Below are 16,170 nucleotides of genomic sequence, written 5' to 3' on the forward strand. Positions count from 1 at the left end.
ATTATGGGATTTATAGTCTCTGGGATGGTGTAGTGAAGGATTCATGTTCCCTCAGCATGTTATAGGCAGTGTGCCACTGTACCATTTGATATAGCAGGCTAGTCCCATTAGCAGCCATCTTTCTGGGCCTCAGCATACACTATGCAGTCCTTTAAGCTCTAGAACGGTACTGATCCTTTTACAGTTCTTCAAACACAGAGCTAGCAATCTGTCCACACTGTGCTAATTCCAGCAGCTGGACATAATTGCTGACTCTCTGTGTCCAGCTGAGGAATTTCATCAGCGTTCCTCAACTTTTTTCAGCCACAGCAACCTTTAAAGTATCCAAAATCTCAAGGCATTTTCAAACTCAATACCAGACCCTTATCCTAGGTCTGGTATGGATTTTAAGAGACGATCTAATGGAAAAACACACATCAGATTCCCCCCTTCACATCGGAACCCCACCTTTTTACATCAGAGTTCCCCTTTATATAAGGGGACCCCCTTTACATTAGGAGCCCTATCACATGAGCACCCTCCTTTCACGTCAGACTACCCCCTCTCACACAAGGAGCCCCCTTCCCATTAGAGTCCACTACTTTGAAATCGGAAGCCTGCCTGCAACATGGAAAGGCATGATGCTGATGCACCCTTGAGGAAGCCAGAAGGCACCACGGAGTGCCACAGCACATTGGTTGAGAATGGCTGAATTACATAAATACAATTACTCATCAAATTACTTCATTTGGAATGCTAGATTAGAAAAATATTGTAACCCGTGGCCTCAATTTACCTGCTAAATATTAAAATGTTACAATTCTTTTCTACCAGTCCTGTGATTTGCATGTCTCTTGAACACTGTAAGACCATAACAACCACTCCATAATTGCTCATTGCACAATGGGTCAGCTCAGGAACATGATACAGCAGACGGCAAACCTGTCACTTACATAACTATGCTATGAATGTGAATGGCAACACTGACTGTACAAAGAATTACAAATCCTTTAGCAAGAAGTTGAGTGATTTGTAAGTTATTGCATAACTTAAATGAGCCAACAAAGGATATCACCTAAACTCAACTCAACTGTCTGCAATTTTCAAGGGCTAACACAGTACAATACTCTACTAAATCCTTTACCAAGTAAATGTTTTACACGTGTTTTTTGTGTATTTAGCTATTTACGGTACAATTGTTTATACAGGTGAAACTCGAAAAATTAGAATATCGTGCAAAAGTTCATTTATTTCACTAATGCAACTTAGCCGCCTACCAGGAGATTTTGGAGCACTTCATGCTTTCTTCCGCAGACGAGCTCTATGGGGATGCTGACTTCATTTTACAGCAGGACTTGGCACCTGCCCACACTGCCAAAAATGTTCTGAGATTGTGGATCTGGGTTTTCATGAGCTGTAAGCCATAATCATCACAATTATGACAAATCACGGCTTGAATTATCTTGCTTTGCATGTAATGAGTCTATCTGATATATTAGTTTCACCTTTTAAGTTGCATTAGTGAAATAAATGAACTTTTACACGATATATTATAATTTTTCGAGTTTCACCTCTAGTGTTCTTTATTCTGTTGTGTTTTATGTTTCTTTTACCTAACCACACTGTAAATAATTGCTGCTTAGGCATACAAATGTTCAAATGAAAAGTAGTACTGTTGCCAGATTTTGGTGAAATGTTTTCATTTTCTTTAACATCTGTTGGAAATATAAGGAATTTGGTTGCTATGAGCAGTGAAACCTTCTGTTTTCATCTCTTAAACACGTACAAGTGGGTTTGAGGGAGTTGCATTGTTATATGTTTGTCTTAGCATTGACTGTTGTCTGTATATACTGCACATGTAAACCTTTTGTTTTGCAAATTTTATGTTCTACCTGTTCTTGCTAGAAACTGACACTATGAAGGAAAATTATGGGGTGAGAGAAAAACACTCATCCCCATAATTCAAGCCGACCTGTGACAATGAAGCTGCCACACGTTGGCACTATTGATCGGGAAGTGAGCGAACACATACTGTCGCTCGCTCACATCCCAATCATCTCCCTGCAGAGAGTGGTGACTGTCAGTCACCGCTCCCCGCAGGGATTCCCCCCTCTCCTCTCTGATCCTCCAGCGCTGACTGGAGGAACGGACGGGGGAGGGAGGGGGATCCACCCCGTTGGCTGTCAATTAGCCAACGGGGTGGATCTTGACAGTAATGTCGGGATCTGTCCTATCTGCGTCGATCTCAGTATATAGCTCCCACTATATACTGAGCTTTGGCTCATGGGAGGAGGTTAGTATATGTCATTCCCTGACCCTGAAGAGAACTATACGGGAAAAAGGTTACCCCAAAGTTCTCTTTTAAGTGAAGGTCTGTATCAATAGTTTGGTAACTTAAAAGCCATAAAAATCCACACATGGACAAGATGCTAACGTGGTCAGCCTTTAAGGCCTTAGTCATAAGGGTATGACTAAGGCCATAATGGCTGAAACGCATTATCATCTTGTTTGTGTGTTGATTTACATGCCTTTAAAGGCAATACATTATTGATACAGATTATTAGTGGCATGCTGTTTTTTTCATGTTTCTCTGTGAGCTAACAGGAGCCATGCTGTTGCACCTGCATACTGGTCTAGGAGTCAGAGCACATGTATGTTTGGTGCTTATCCGTTCTTGCCACCTAAACTGATAGAGGAATGGCAAGGGCTTATTTTTGCCTAAAACCTTTTAAAAAACATTGTAGAATGCTATGAGTTATGGATGCTATTGTCAGTCATTCGATATTTCACTAGCATGCCCTATTCATATAAACTGTTCAGAAATAGTACCACTTTAAAATTTTTACAACATGCCATGGGGTGAGGTGCTGTGGGGACAACCAATGTGCAAAATCTAATCCAGTAATCCAATGAACTGCTGGAATCAAATTGGTGGCTCGAGGTTACAACAATGTACCATTAATTCCTTTTCCGTACCCCATGTTATTTAATTCACTTTTCCAATTTGTTTGCCCGCACATGAAACAACATTTCCAGTAGGGACTGAGAGTGCATGGGGAAAGTGCCAACAGCAGAATGTATGAACCCCAGATTCAATTTTATTCAGTCTTTTATGTCATAAAAACATGTTTTGGAGGTTCAAAGGATCCCTCTTCATCAGGGCTTGGTAATGTTGAACAAAGTGTGCCGGTTAAGACTATCGATGAAACTATAGCTATCTTTACCTCCTACTGGCTTGTTTGCTTTACTTTTGAGTCACTGTTTATAGCATTCTGCTGTAATTTCCTGAGAAGGCAAGTTGCACATGTTTAATATGTATACTGTATTATGTCAGCTACAGAAACTGACGCTTGATATTCAAGGGTACAGTCTGTCCATGCAAAGTCTGTGGGACACGCCTAAATTTATAAAGCTGCAGGCAATTATTGCAGTTTAAACCATTGACCTCAGATATAAACAGTGATGGGCCAAAAACAACAGGAATCACCATAACAGAACCTTTCAATTGGTCATTATAAAGAGCTCCCTTTACTCTGCAAGCAGAAGTTTTGCTGTGCTAAATGCTCTGCAAAAAAAAGTGCTTGCCCTTCATGTTAAGGATTGGATAAGGAGCCAGTGTGAAGGAAAGACTGTAAACTCACGGAATAGCTAGAGGAAGCGTCTAGATCTGGGTATGGCTTGCCGAGGATTTGGGTCAATAGGCATATGCAGCTTGCTTTTAGGTATATTCTGCTTGCATTTTATATCAGTTTGAACTACTACTGAGATCATTTACAGTTAAGCAGGTCAAATACACCTATCAGTGTTCTCCTTTTGACCTGCATTTTACCTCCTTCTAAGCTACATGAACTGTCAATGTTCTCCATCTCACCTGCATTGACCTCCTCCTAAGCTACATGAACTGTCAATGTTCTCCTTCTGACCAGCATTTGACCTCCTCTAAAGCTACATGAACTATCAATGCTCTCCATCTGACCTGCATTTGACCCCCTTTTAAGCTACATGAACTAGCCTCAAATTTTTTTAGGGCTGTTACTGATTAAAATCTTCGTGTTCGATTAATCGAAATTATTTTAAATCGATTAATCAATCAATTTCAATTAATTATAACGCACAAACAGATCCAACTACATTGGCCTATACACATACAGCACAGCAATTAAGTAATAAAATGAACTAGGATCACACTAATCCAGCACGTTATTAATCTCACGTGCCCCACTCAATATGGCCACCGCTTGAGTGGGGCAACTCAGAATAATAACGTGCTGGATTAGTGTGATCCTAGTTCATTTTATTACTTCATTGCTGTGCTGTATGTGTATAGGCCAATGCCATGGCTGGCGCACGTGCAGAAAGTTTTTTAAAAAAATGTAATCGATAAAAAAAATTTTATCGATCAAAAAGATTAACGATTAATCGAGAAATTAATCGTTAATTTGCACAGCCCTAAATTTTTTGATTTCCAATTGACTTGTATGGGGAGAGAAGAAGTGCCAACATGAACAGGCCTTAACTGTACCAGTCCTTCTTAAAGGATCAGTCCACCCAAAGTATGTAACCTATAGGGGAAGCCTATTGAGCCATGTCAGGACATGACTTCTTATATGTGGATCAACAAAGATGGGAACCAAATCAAACAAATATCCGAGTTCATGAAAAGGCTGCTGTTTACCTGAAGTACACACACCAGGAGAGTTTCCTTCATGTAAAACAAAGCTCTGCTACTTTAAGTACTCTTTAAGTTTTTATCTGACCCCTACCCTGATGAAGGGGGGGGGGGGTGTGTTTGCTCTCCAAACACATTATATAATTTATGAAGTTGATCGACATGTAAACAGTAAACACGTTTTATAGACACTGATATTTGTTTGGTTTGTCACCCATCTTTGTTGATCCATATCTGCATCTTTCGGATATCCGGTGAAGAAAGCCTGGCTGCTTGGAGCCACCTAACTGGAGTCAGTGAACTCATTCTTAACCTGACAATGAAATAGCACAGCACAGTAAGTGGACGGATGCACAACACCGGAAATAGTGCCTACCATAGACCATGTTCCGATGCAGCAGGGAGCCGGAAGTGCGGCTTCCCATTGTACATATTTGAGCGGTGCATTGTGCATATCGGACATATTCTGCAATAGTACAGAAATGACATTGTTTATGTTTTAAAGATAAAAAAATTATGTACGTGGCCTTGAAATCTGCAGCATCTCATTACAACTGAACTATGTTAGTTTTGGGTGAACTGCTCCTTTAAGTTTGTTGGTATTTACTGTACGGTGCATTTACTTTCTTTGCCATTTATTGTTCAGTATATCTAAAGCTATTTCCCAAACAGTGCAGAGTGATTGGGTCATGATTCTGCTCCAAGACCCGTACTGACCCTCAGTGCCTCTTATAATTAGAAACATTTGTGTGGCTGAGATGATTGTCTCCAGATGACTGAGAAGTGTAAAAACAGGGTTATGCAGCACATGGTCTTGAAGACTGCATACAGGCTTAAGGTTTCCATACACTTTACGATTATCATACGATAATCGTATGCAATCAACTTTTCGTACCACAGTCGTAACGTGTGAATAGAGTGCCCGACCGATAGTACTGTACAATCGTACGACTTTTGACGGTCAAGCATGTTTGAAAACTTTGGTCGATCGTACGATGTTCGCATGGTTTCCGTACGTCAAAAGTCGTACAATTAACACTGCGCATGCGCAAATGAAAATAATTGCGGTCAATTACCGCAAGTCGTCCAGGTGTTTTTTTTTAACTACCGCTAATTGAAACTTGCGATAATTGGGGCAGGATGGGGCCGTCGTACGAAAATCGTACGACGGTTTGATCATCGGAGGAAAAGTTTCGTCCGATAATTGTAAGGTGTATGGGCACCTTAAGACTCTGGACAGACAAAAAAAATGTCATGTGACAGTCTTTCTAATACAATACAGACTAATGATTTTATGACGGTGATGAAGCGCAAGGGTCCGGTCGCAGCTGCAACTTCTGTGACCCTGGTAGATCTACAACTATCTCCTAGCTGTAGAGGGATTACAAATCCCTGCAATCCATTATACAGCAATACTGAATGGCAACTGGATATAGAGGAATACAAATCCCAGCAATTGATTATATAGCAATGCTGAATGGAAATTGGATATAGAGGACTACAAATCCAAGCAATACATTATACAGCAATGCCAAATGGCAACCGGCTATAGAGGACTGCAAATCCCAGCAATACAATGTACAGCAATGCCGAATGACAACTGGCTATAGAGGACTACAAATCCCAGCAATGCATTATACATCAATGCAGAATAAAATAATTATTCTGCATTGCTGGAATTTGTAGTCCTTTGTAGCCGGTTGCCATTCAGCATTGCTGTATACTGTTTTGCTGGGCTTTGCAGTCCTCTATAGCTGATGGTATTATTATAATACCATCAGCTATAGAGGACTGCAAAGCCCAGCAAAACAGTATACAGCAATGCAGAATATTATGAAGCTAAATACTCTGTGCTGCTCCAAGGTTCTAGCCTGATATTTCCAGTGTAGGGTCTCAAGAGGGCTGTGCAGGGTCCCAGGAGGGCTATGCAGAGTCTAAAGAGCGGTCCGGAGGGTCTCTTGGCCGGGTGCTGGCACTGGAAGTGCTGTAAGCAGCGCCGGTGGTTCCCCAGTGCGGAGGCGCTGTAAACAGGCCGCGCTGTTCACATGAAGGCTGACGAGGTCCCCCCCAAGCACGGGACCTCAGGCAGCTGCTTACATTTAAAAATGTAAAGCACCGGTATTGGCATCTCATGTTAGTTTAGTAATTGTTATTAATATTGTAGTCCATCACAGGAGTGAGCTTGGAGCGGTGACTACTTTACAACACACACAGGGACCATGGAGAACAAAAGTAGCCCCCCTCCAGAAGGAAGGACAGTGTCTGCACCAATTCAGATTATTTGAGGATCTACAGCTGAGTGATGCACAAATAAGATACATTTTTGGGGTTTTTTTTTGCAGAAATTGTTATTATTAAAGATTTTCACACACAATATAATGTAAAAACATACAGAAGGCAACAAAAGGTGAGCAATACTCAAGGACACACCATATCATAACTTAAACAGTAAGTATATATGACAGAGGACCCTTGGGTGGGCCCAACTCCCAGTCAAGCAACCCACCCCCACAGGGAACTTTACTGACAGTGTGGTCCAACTCAAAGGAGACTATCGCACGTGAGGGAGATAGGGCCCTGGGCCAACATCATTGAAGTGAGGACATGGGTCCATTCGGAGAGGTATTAACCCAATAAAAAGGTCAAAATAAGTGTAGCCCCTAATGCCACCAGACATAGACAACACACAAAAATAAAAAATAAACGTTTTTGTTAATAGTTAAGGTTCTTGAATGCATTTTTAAGATTTAACTTCTGAGTTTAGTATCAGTTTAAGATCCAAGATCACCCATGTGTTGGAGGTGTGGCGATGTTGTAGGTACCCTTCAGCATATCTTTTGGGATTGCCCCCTGATCCAACCATTTTGGAGGGGGGGAGCTGACCTAATACAGACATTGACTGGGTTGGATCTGTCGTTTACACCATCGGTCTTCCTCCTTCACCTTGCACTGCTTTCAAGGAAAGCATACAAGCGCTCTTTGGCAATCCATTTGATCAATGAAGTGAGGGCTTGTATCCCCGCTCAATGGAAGAGCCCAAAGCCCCCCTCAATGGCAATATGGCTGTGGAGGGTGGAGGAGATTGAATCGATGGAAGACCTGACTTTATCCCTGAGAGACACGCAAGACAAATTTGTTCTTACTTGGGCGACATGGATTCGACATGGATAATTTCGAAACTCAGAAGAGTACTCCAGGGCACGCTTAGCTTGAAGTGCTTGGACCGTATGGAGGGGGCGACACACTCCTTGCCCATAGGTGACCCTTGTGGGTTGCCTTCTTGGGCTGGAGGGATACGCGGGGAGGGGTTGGGGGAGAGGAGATGGGATGCATTGCTTTCCTTTTCTAGTCTTTCTAAATCTTCCTCTCTTATGTCCTTTTCTTTGTCTATTCTTGGCAGCAGTGCTGCTGCATGTCTCTTGTTTTTCGGGTAAGTCAGTGAGAGGAATTTCTCACTAGCTGCCGCACAGTTGTATTCAGCAAAAAAACTTAAAAGATATTGCTGGTGCCCCACAATACATGTTGGAGATTATTGCTGTACTATGTCTACCTTGAAGCCACTGGATTATACTGTCTTTGATTGTACTTGCGGATGACACTGCCTGTTTTGTACATGGCTGTAACTGTGGTGCTTGCCTTTATAAATAAAGAATTTGAAAAAAAAAAGATCTAAGATCACTGCCTGCAGATGCTGATTTCTCAGTCTTGTAAACACTTCTCTAGGCTAAAGTTTTTAAGGAGTTTTCAGGTAATGGAATTTGCAACCTCTTAGTGACCCCTGATGCTTTTTAAACAAAGCTTGAGAGCTTAAGTATCTCACTTAGTGTGGAATGGATGGTGTGCTTCACTTCTAACACATATTTGCTGTTTCCTAAGCAGCTTTTGGCTCCACTTGTACAAGGCATTTTTGTATGGGTTGACTTTGTCCTATTGTCTGTGCTGCTCCTCACTGGGCACTAGTTAGAGAATAGGCCTTCTGTTGTAATTCATTATCATTATTGCACAGCACGTGATAAGGATAGATTTCTGTAGTTGTAGTTGCATTGGTAATAAGCGGGAGTGTAGAAGAGGAGAATACTAACCATACTTTTTCCAAAAAATGTTAGTTTTGTTTTCTTGGAATTGTCAGGCACGAAAATCGCATATACATTTACACATGCCAATGTAAATAAAAAAGTTATTTTCAATACCAATTAAGGACCATAGGACGTACATGTACATCCTGGTTTTTAAGTGGTTGTACCAAGATCACGACTGCTGCCATTTTTTTAGAGCAGGGGGAAGGCTTTTGAATACAAGTGATCTGGGTCGCCATAGAGCCCCCCGATCACTTGTACTGGCCTCCAAAGGCACTGCCCACTGCCATGGTTTACGGGCTCTCTTGCTCCTCTGGGGGGCCCACAGCAAAATGGGTCAAGACGGTGAGTATACTTCTTCAGAAGCTAGCTCTAGCCAGCTCAGTTGATTGTTAAAAAAAGAATGTAGCGCACATATTAGCCACAGATCTCAGCCTGGTCTGACCAGGCTTAGATCTGCACATCGGTCTGACTCCCTCTGATAAGCATCTGTACAGTGCTGCCTTTTTCCTTCCTCTGCCTGGCTGAGCAAGCAGGTTCCCTGTGATGGGTGTTTCACTGCAGAGAGTGGGCAGATCTGTGCTGCTGTGTCTACACTTGTAGGTCCCCTCAGTGATCACTTCCTGATCACGGGGGAGAGAGCAGAAGAAGCAGGCGTGCACTCTCACTGTACAATATTCACTTAATAAATGGGGGACTCTGAGGGACCTCTGTTTATTAGGGCCCTTTGTGTGCACCAATATATGGGGTCCACTATCTCCAGTCTATCCAGCTTTGAAATGCAACCTCGCTCTGTTTTGTGTATGGTTACTGCTGGATCCAACCACATTCTAAAGATTTCACACTCAGAATGTCTCTATTTATAGGGTGTAAGTCACATTCTTACCATCCAGCTGATAAGAGAATAAGCTGGAAGTGTGAAATAGTTTCATACGTAGATTCTTTTTTGTGTTCTCTTTGACTTAGGTTGGCGCTTTGTTATCGCTAAAATGCCAAGCATCTGGACGGCCATTATCAAATCCTGGGTTCTTGGAGGTAAGGACAGAACAAAAGTTCAAAAGTTTATATTTTGATCCCACCTGACTTAGGTTCAGAGAAATCAGCTTCCAATGTTTCTTTACCGCTATCTGGCGGCCATAATGCAATAGAGCAGTCAATGTTTAAATTGAATTATACTTACAGGGTTATTCACAAAAGGGTGAAGAGTTTGGAGAAGGCAGGAGAAGGGAACAATCTAGGACAACATAGCTGAACTGGAAAGTGAGCTGAAGTGGAGAATTTTTCCAAATCGGCTATTTTGTCCTAGATTGTTCACTTCTCCTGCCTTCTCCAAATTCTTCACACTCTTGGAAAAATCTAAAGGACGTCCATGTGTGCATAAATTTGCACAGGACACACGTTCACAGATATTCTTTATAATGAGAATTTTTTTTATAAACTAACCTCCATGTGTAAGCTGGTCAGCAAGGTGTAAAGGAGTTAATAACATTTATTTAATATTTCTTTTGGGAAACAGTTGAATCGGTGGGTTTAGTTCCATTTCATCATTCAAATTCGTGCAAAACCTCATTTGTGACTAGTCCTCTATAATTAAGGTGGTAGCTCCACTTTAATCAGCTTTTAAAATGAAGATAATGTATCTAAAAATGCTACATTAGATATGTTTATACTGTATGAACAGCGTTTGATCGCAGGCGAGAATGTCTTCTACATCAGGGCTTAGTTTATGCCCATCGAGCCTAAGTGGGAGACTATGGGGTTGATTTACTAACCTTTTAAACACACCACGAACGTGCATACACCTCTGTAGTGTGTTCCCTCCCAGCATGATCTATGGGAGGAATCGAAACACCTTTGTAGTGTGTACACACCCAGCAGGTGTGTTGTTGAAAGCCCTGCAATGAATTGCAAGGTAATGTGGTGTAAATTAGCTCTATGTTATGTTGCTTGCGTTGATGAATGCAGGAATGTAAATGCATGAGCTAACCATTTTTGTCTAAACTGTGAAGCAGCATTATATATGCATCATGTGCATGATTTTTCCATATATGGCATTAGTGGAAATATGCTTTTAGAGACTTTTTGGTTGATAAATACGTTTTGCTGTGTGAAAATCACACACACCTGGTGTGTGTGTGTGTTTAGGTTAGTAAATCACCCCCTATATATCAGTAATCTGATTAGTAGGATTTTGCTGTAGATTTTATTAATTTTTTAAATCTTTTTTAATCTTGTCCATTCAGAAACATTTGCAGCATTTTCACTTGAACAAGCACCTACAAAGATCTGTGCACCACCTGGTGGCCAAAAATGTTATTACAAAAACCTTTTCATGCACAAACTTTCAAAATGAAGTTTGGGAGAACTAAACTACAGATCTTCACCTTTTTTTCCTGTATATAATAACAAAAAAACCAAGGGGTGCAATATTTATCCCGTCTTAGCTTAAGTGTTTTTTTTTTGAGAAGTTAAGTTCAGTATAACAATTTACCATCAGCCAGGTGTCATGAGTAACGCTGCTGTCACAAATACTTGACTGGCTGCAAGTTCTCAAGTTACATCTTAAGTTTGAGATGTAATGGCACAGCCTATAACTGGGGAGTGTGAAATAGCAGCTGGTTTGGGTTGGGATTGAATGGTGGTTTAGTGACATGGTGGTCTGCCTGTGATGTTGGCCAGGAAGGTTCCTCTGCCCACATGCCATCTGGCCCCCCATTCCTAATAGTGTCTCAAGAGCGGGAAGGGAGCCCTTATGGATTAAGCCTTGAATCACTGGTAAAAGAGAAGCCTTTCAAATGTAGGGAATTAAGGCAATTATTAGCAGGTTTCAAGGATTCCTCCATGTTAAAAAAGTTGAGAACTGTTGTACATAGATTAATAGGGGTTATCAATTTGTATTTGCGACAGAAACTAAAATAAACAGAGCTCACCAAGTGTTTTGTCTCTTCCAGTTACCCTTTCTGTTTGCATGAATTTGGCCTCTGGAATTAAAATTGAAGTGAGCCCGCCTAATCCTAAAGATGGAGACACTGTCATCCTAAAAGTCACTGAAGTTTCTGGAGCTATTCTATTTGCTACTTGGTACAAAGGCCGAACTACAGATGCTTCCAACCAAATCCTGAACTTTTTCCCTCCAGAACAAGAGTTTAAAGGGGAAAAGTACTTTGCGGAAGCTCACGGACAACGCAATGGCTCCTTGGTGATCAACAAGGTCAGAACAGACTTCAATGGGTACTATACAGTACAGATTCAAACTAAAGAACAACTACATCAGAGCTATGTACTTCTTACTGTGAATGGTGAGTCACACATGTACTAACAAGTACAGAATTAGCATAGTGGGTCCGTGTTCCCCTGAAGCTGTGGTTCTTACAGTCTAGTTGTCTGTGGACTTTTTAAAATTGATTGCTTAAAGGCATCCAATACTCACCACTGGAATGTGAGGAATGAGCCTTTTGAGAACACCTCTAAAGTTCAACTGTAAGCACCCATACAGTCTACCTCCAGCTATCATGTATTACTGACTAGGGATGCATCAATAACGATACTAGTATCGGTGCCGATACCGAATATTTGGCCGAGTACTCGTACTCAACTAAATGCTCCCAATGCCTTTCCCGATCTTGTAACTTCAGCTATCAGGAAGCTGGGTGGCGAGTCATTACATGCTGCCCAGCTTCCTAATTGGTCGGGATGCTGTCTCCATGCTCCCTCGTCATCAGGGAGCATGGGGCCGGATTTCTGGCCAATCAGGAAGCCGGGTGGCGAGTCATTACCCGCTCCCCGGCTTCCTGATTGGCCAGAAAGCCGGCTCCATGCTTCTTTGTCACCTGGTGACAAGGGAGCATGGAGGCACGTAATCGGAAAGCCGGGCAGCGAGTCATTATATGTCTCCCTAATGGGACTTCTGGTATCGGTATTCGTGTATCCCTATTGCTGACACATATCTCAGCCTTTCACTAAAAGTGATTGTAAAACCCTAAATCTATGTTTTTCTAGTATGATTGACACCATGGCTTATTGTATATCCTTTTTTTAAGCAAACCGTTTTTGTAAATCTGTTTCAATGTTTCTAACCTGGAGATCCTTCTAGTAACCGCACCTTCTCTTGCAACCTGACAATAGCAAGCCACTGCCTCAGAATTAGCTGCAGTGTTGTCACCCTTAGGTGGCAAGTTTCTTCAGTCAGCTGTTGGGCTGCCTATCTGACCGACCTGATTGGCAGCCTGATGGCCAACTGAGGATGCATGCACAGCAAGTGCTGCTACTGACAGGATATTCAGGTAAGAACATTTGCAATAGATTCACAAAATAATTTGCTTTAGCACAGATAATGCCAAACATACTGAATAGATTTGGGGTTTGCATATACTCTACCCTCCTTTTCCACCTAACGCTTTACCTACACCCTGGGAATGTGGAAGTACACTTTATTTTGTTCATCTTTAAAGAAAGCTCTGTTATAACTTATATTTCTGTAAACTGCATTGGGTGGAATGTCGTTGGGTGGAAAATCTTTTAAGCTTGGTAGTCTATTGAAGTTATTAGCTGATCTTCTGATTAAAAGGATAGAGTCATGTACCTCATTATCCTTGCCATGTGGCCAATTATAGTTTTTAAACTTAGGAAAATGAAATGTTGATACACCCACTTTTTCACCCAAGGGTTGTACTCGCCTTTGCATTGAATATATGTCTCTCATTTTCTATGCCACTTCAGATTATAGTTTGTGATGTGCTATGCTCTTAACACAGTCTTTCAATAGGTCCACTTTTGCTTTGACTGACTCAATCAATCCTTTAAATTCACAAGCACCCCTAATACTGAACTTTTAAGTGGAACTAAAGTAGTCTAGGACCTGAGAGCACCTCCTCCAGTGATGCAAGTTCTGTGTTCTACCTCGTTGCTCCATCGCTGCCATTGCCACCTTCCTGGATCTTTCTTCCAGCCAGGTGTCTTCTTTTTTAGGCCATTAGGTGGCCTCTAATGTAGCTACTGCTCATGAACAGTTAAGCTACATTGTCTAGATTTTTGACTGAACTCCTGCCATCTTACAGATCTTGAGTGTAAACTGCACTGCCCATACAGTAAGTATACAATTAAAAAAAGGAAATAATTCTATGCTACCAAAGAAACTTATTCTTTTACTTTAGTTCCACTGTAATGTTTAAATTTACCCTTAACTTGACATTAGATTAATTAAAAGTGAGATGAATCCTTGCTGGGAAGGGATTTAATGTGCCGAATCTCTGTAGAGGAGGCTTCCCCAGGTCCCCATTGACATTACTGGATGAAGCACACTGTTTACAAGGTAAATGCCCAGATGCTCATCCAAAAATATCTATACGAATCCAAAGTAGAAATCGAAACAAAAATTACAATAAAGACATGTCCAATGCACAATCAGAAGTGAGTGCAACATAGAAAGGCAAGTTGGATACTGAATTGTACATGCCAAATAGCACAAGGAAAACAATAGGGAGGGGAACAGAAGGGAAAAGACAACTGGGCAGGGGGGAGACCAAGACTAGCTCTGGCTGTGGTATATGAAAGTAGTCAAATTTCCAGAACTACCTGGTCACTATACTGTACGTGAGTCTAGGAGGACAAAAGGTAAGTAAACGAGAACCATAAGGTGCAACTAGCATCAAACAGTACAATACAACTAAAGAGTCATTGGCCTGACAAATATACACAATATGAATTAGAGTCTTTAAAGTCCTACCAGCATGCCCAATCTTTATAAAAGGAAGCATAATCATCATGATTAGAAAACAATGGTTCCTCGAAGAGCCTAGTAGAATCGAGTTTAAGTTGTTCTCCAATACCTGGGAATCAGTGACTTGGCAGTGTTAAGCATAGGGCTGCAACAACTAATCGACATAATCGATTATAATCGATTATTGAAAAAGTTGTCAACTTTTTCAATCATCGATTAATCGGCTTCCCATTGGTTTGCCCTGTTCACGGCTCCACACGCTGCGCGACACACCTCCTCTCCACCTCACGCTCGCCACTGCGGCCCGCATCCATGCTCCACACGCCGCAACTCTTCCCCTCCTCACGCTCACCGCCCGCATTCACGATCGGCACAGGGACACGGGGAGAAGAAGTAAAGAGGAGCAGTTGTGGGCGGATGACAGCCGCCGATAGACAGGCCGATCTCAGAAGCAAGTTGCTGGAAGACTGCTCAGATAAGCCTGCACTTTCCCACACATGGTGCTCTATAATGTATTGCTGGGATTTGTATTCCTCTATAGCTGATGGTACATTGTGCTGTATATTATACATAGGAATACAAATCCCAGCAATACATTGTACACTGTATGTATAATGTATTGCTGGGATTTGTTGTATTCCTATATAGCTGGTGATATTCTGCATTGCGCTGTATAGAGGACTACAAATCAAGGAATAATACATTATACAGCGCAATGCTGAATACCACCAGCTATAGAGGACTACAAAACCCAGCAATAGTATATTATACAGCGCAATGCAGAATGCCACCAGCTATAATGTACTATTGCTGGGATTTGTTGTATTCCTCTATAGCTGGTGGTATTCTGCATTGCGCTGTATAATGCACTATTGCTGGGTTTTGTAGTCCTCTATAGCCGGTGCCATTCTGCATTCATTGCTGTATAATTTTACACTTTTCATTTCACTATATTGCACACCACACTTTTTTTTTCTTTTTAACTTCCACCGCTCCAAGCTTGCTCCTGTGATGGACTACAATCTCAATACAAACTAGTAGTCCCATCACTGGAGCCATTTTTAAAAATGTATTTTTTTAATCCGATTAACCGATTAATCGAACTTAATAATCGGCTAACTAATCGATTTTGAAAATAATCGTTAGCTGCAGCTCTAGTTAAGCATAAAGGAAATTAAAGATTTCTTGTATTTGCAAGGCGAATCCAAAGTAAGGTGAAACAAGCAGACCCAAGAGTCTAATGGTAACTGCGCCCCACACACCTGATGAATAATAGTAGTGACTGAAGTCCAAAAGGGTTTAATCAGGGAGCAAGTAAAGTTTGATGGGCTATGGAAGACTGCACTGTAAATTAGCTCCTAACACACTTTATTGTATAAGACTGACCGCGCTAAAACTGGGCGCCCCTTAAAATCTCAATATTTTTTTCCAGGTGTCATGTCTATTGCTCTGTCTCCATTTGCGCTCTTACTGGGCATGCTGCTGTTTTCGGATCTCAATTTCATATGACGATAAGGAGCTCAAGATGAAGGTAAGGCTCATTATACCCCCCAAAAAATATCAATATTCGTGAGAATTGGCCAGAAGAAAATTTAAGTAATTCAAATAAAAGGTGAAACACCACAAAAATAGTGTGTGCATTGAATCTTCTATTTTGTCTAAATAACATGTCTTGGCAAACCCTTTTATTTTGCTGTTGTTAATCTATGAGACTTCATTACTGGTGG

The 16,170-nt window shown here is 41.4% G+C and overlaps 1 protein-coding gene across 1 annotated transcript in view; it reads left to right on the forward strand.

Moving 5' to 3' along the window:
* LOC108798317 (pregnancy-specific beta-1-glycoprotein 6-like) overlaps positions 1-15,968 on the forward strand; it is a 22,394-nt gene extending 6,426 nt beyond the window's left edge. Inside the window, exons 3-5 of the mRNA XM_018570056.1 lie at positions 9,691-9,759; positions 11,676-12,023; positions 15,876-15,968. Coding sequence (XP_018425558.1) covers positions 9,691-9,759; positions 11,676-12,023; positions 15,876-15,952 — 494 coding nt within the window. The 3' untranslated portion in view covers positions 15,953-15,968. The remainder of the gene's footprint in view (positions 1-9,690; positions 9,760-11,675; positions 12,024-15,875) is intronic.
* The last annotated feature ends 202 nt before the right edge of the window (positions 15,969-16,170 follow it).

This window comes from Nanorana parkeri, unplaced genomic scaffold, assembly GCF_000935625.1.
Source record: "Nanorana parkeri isolate BGI_ZX_2015 unplaced genomic scaffold, ASM93562v1 scaffold1449, whole genome shotgun sequence".
Lineage (NCBI taxonomy): Eukaryota > Metazoa > Chordata > Amphibia > Anura > Dicroglossidae > Nanorana > Nanorana parkeri.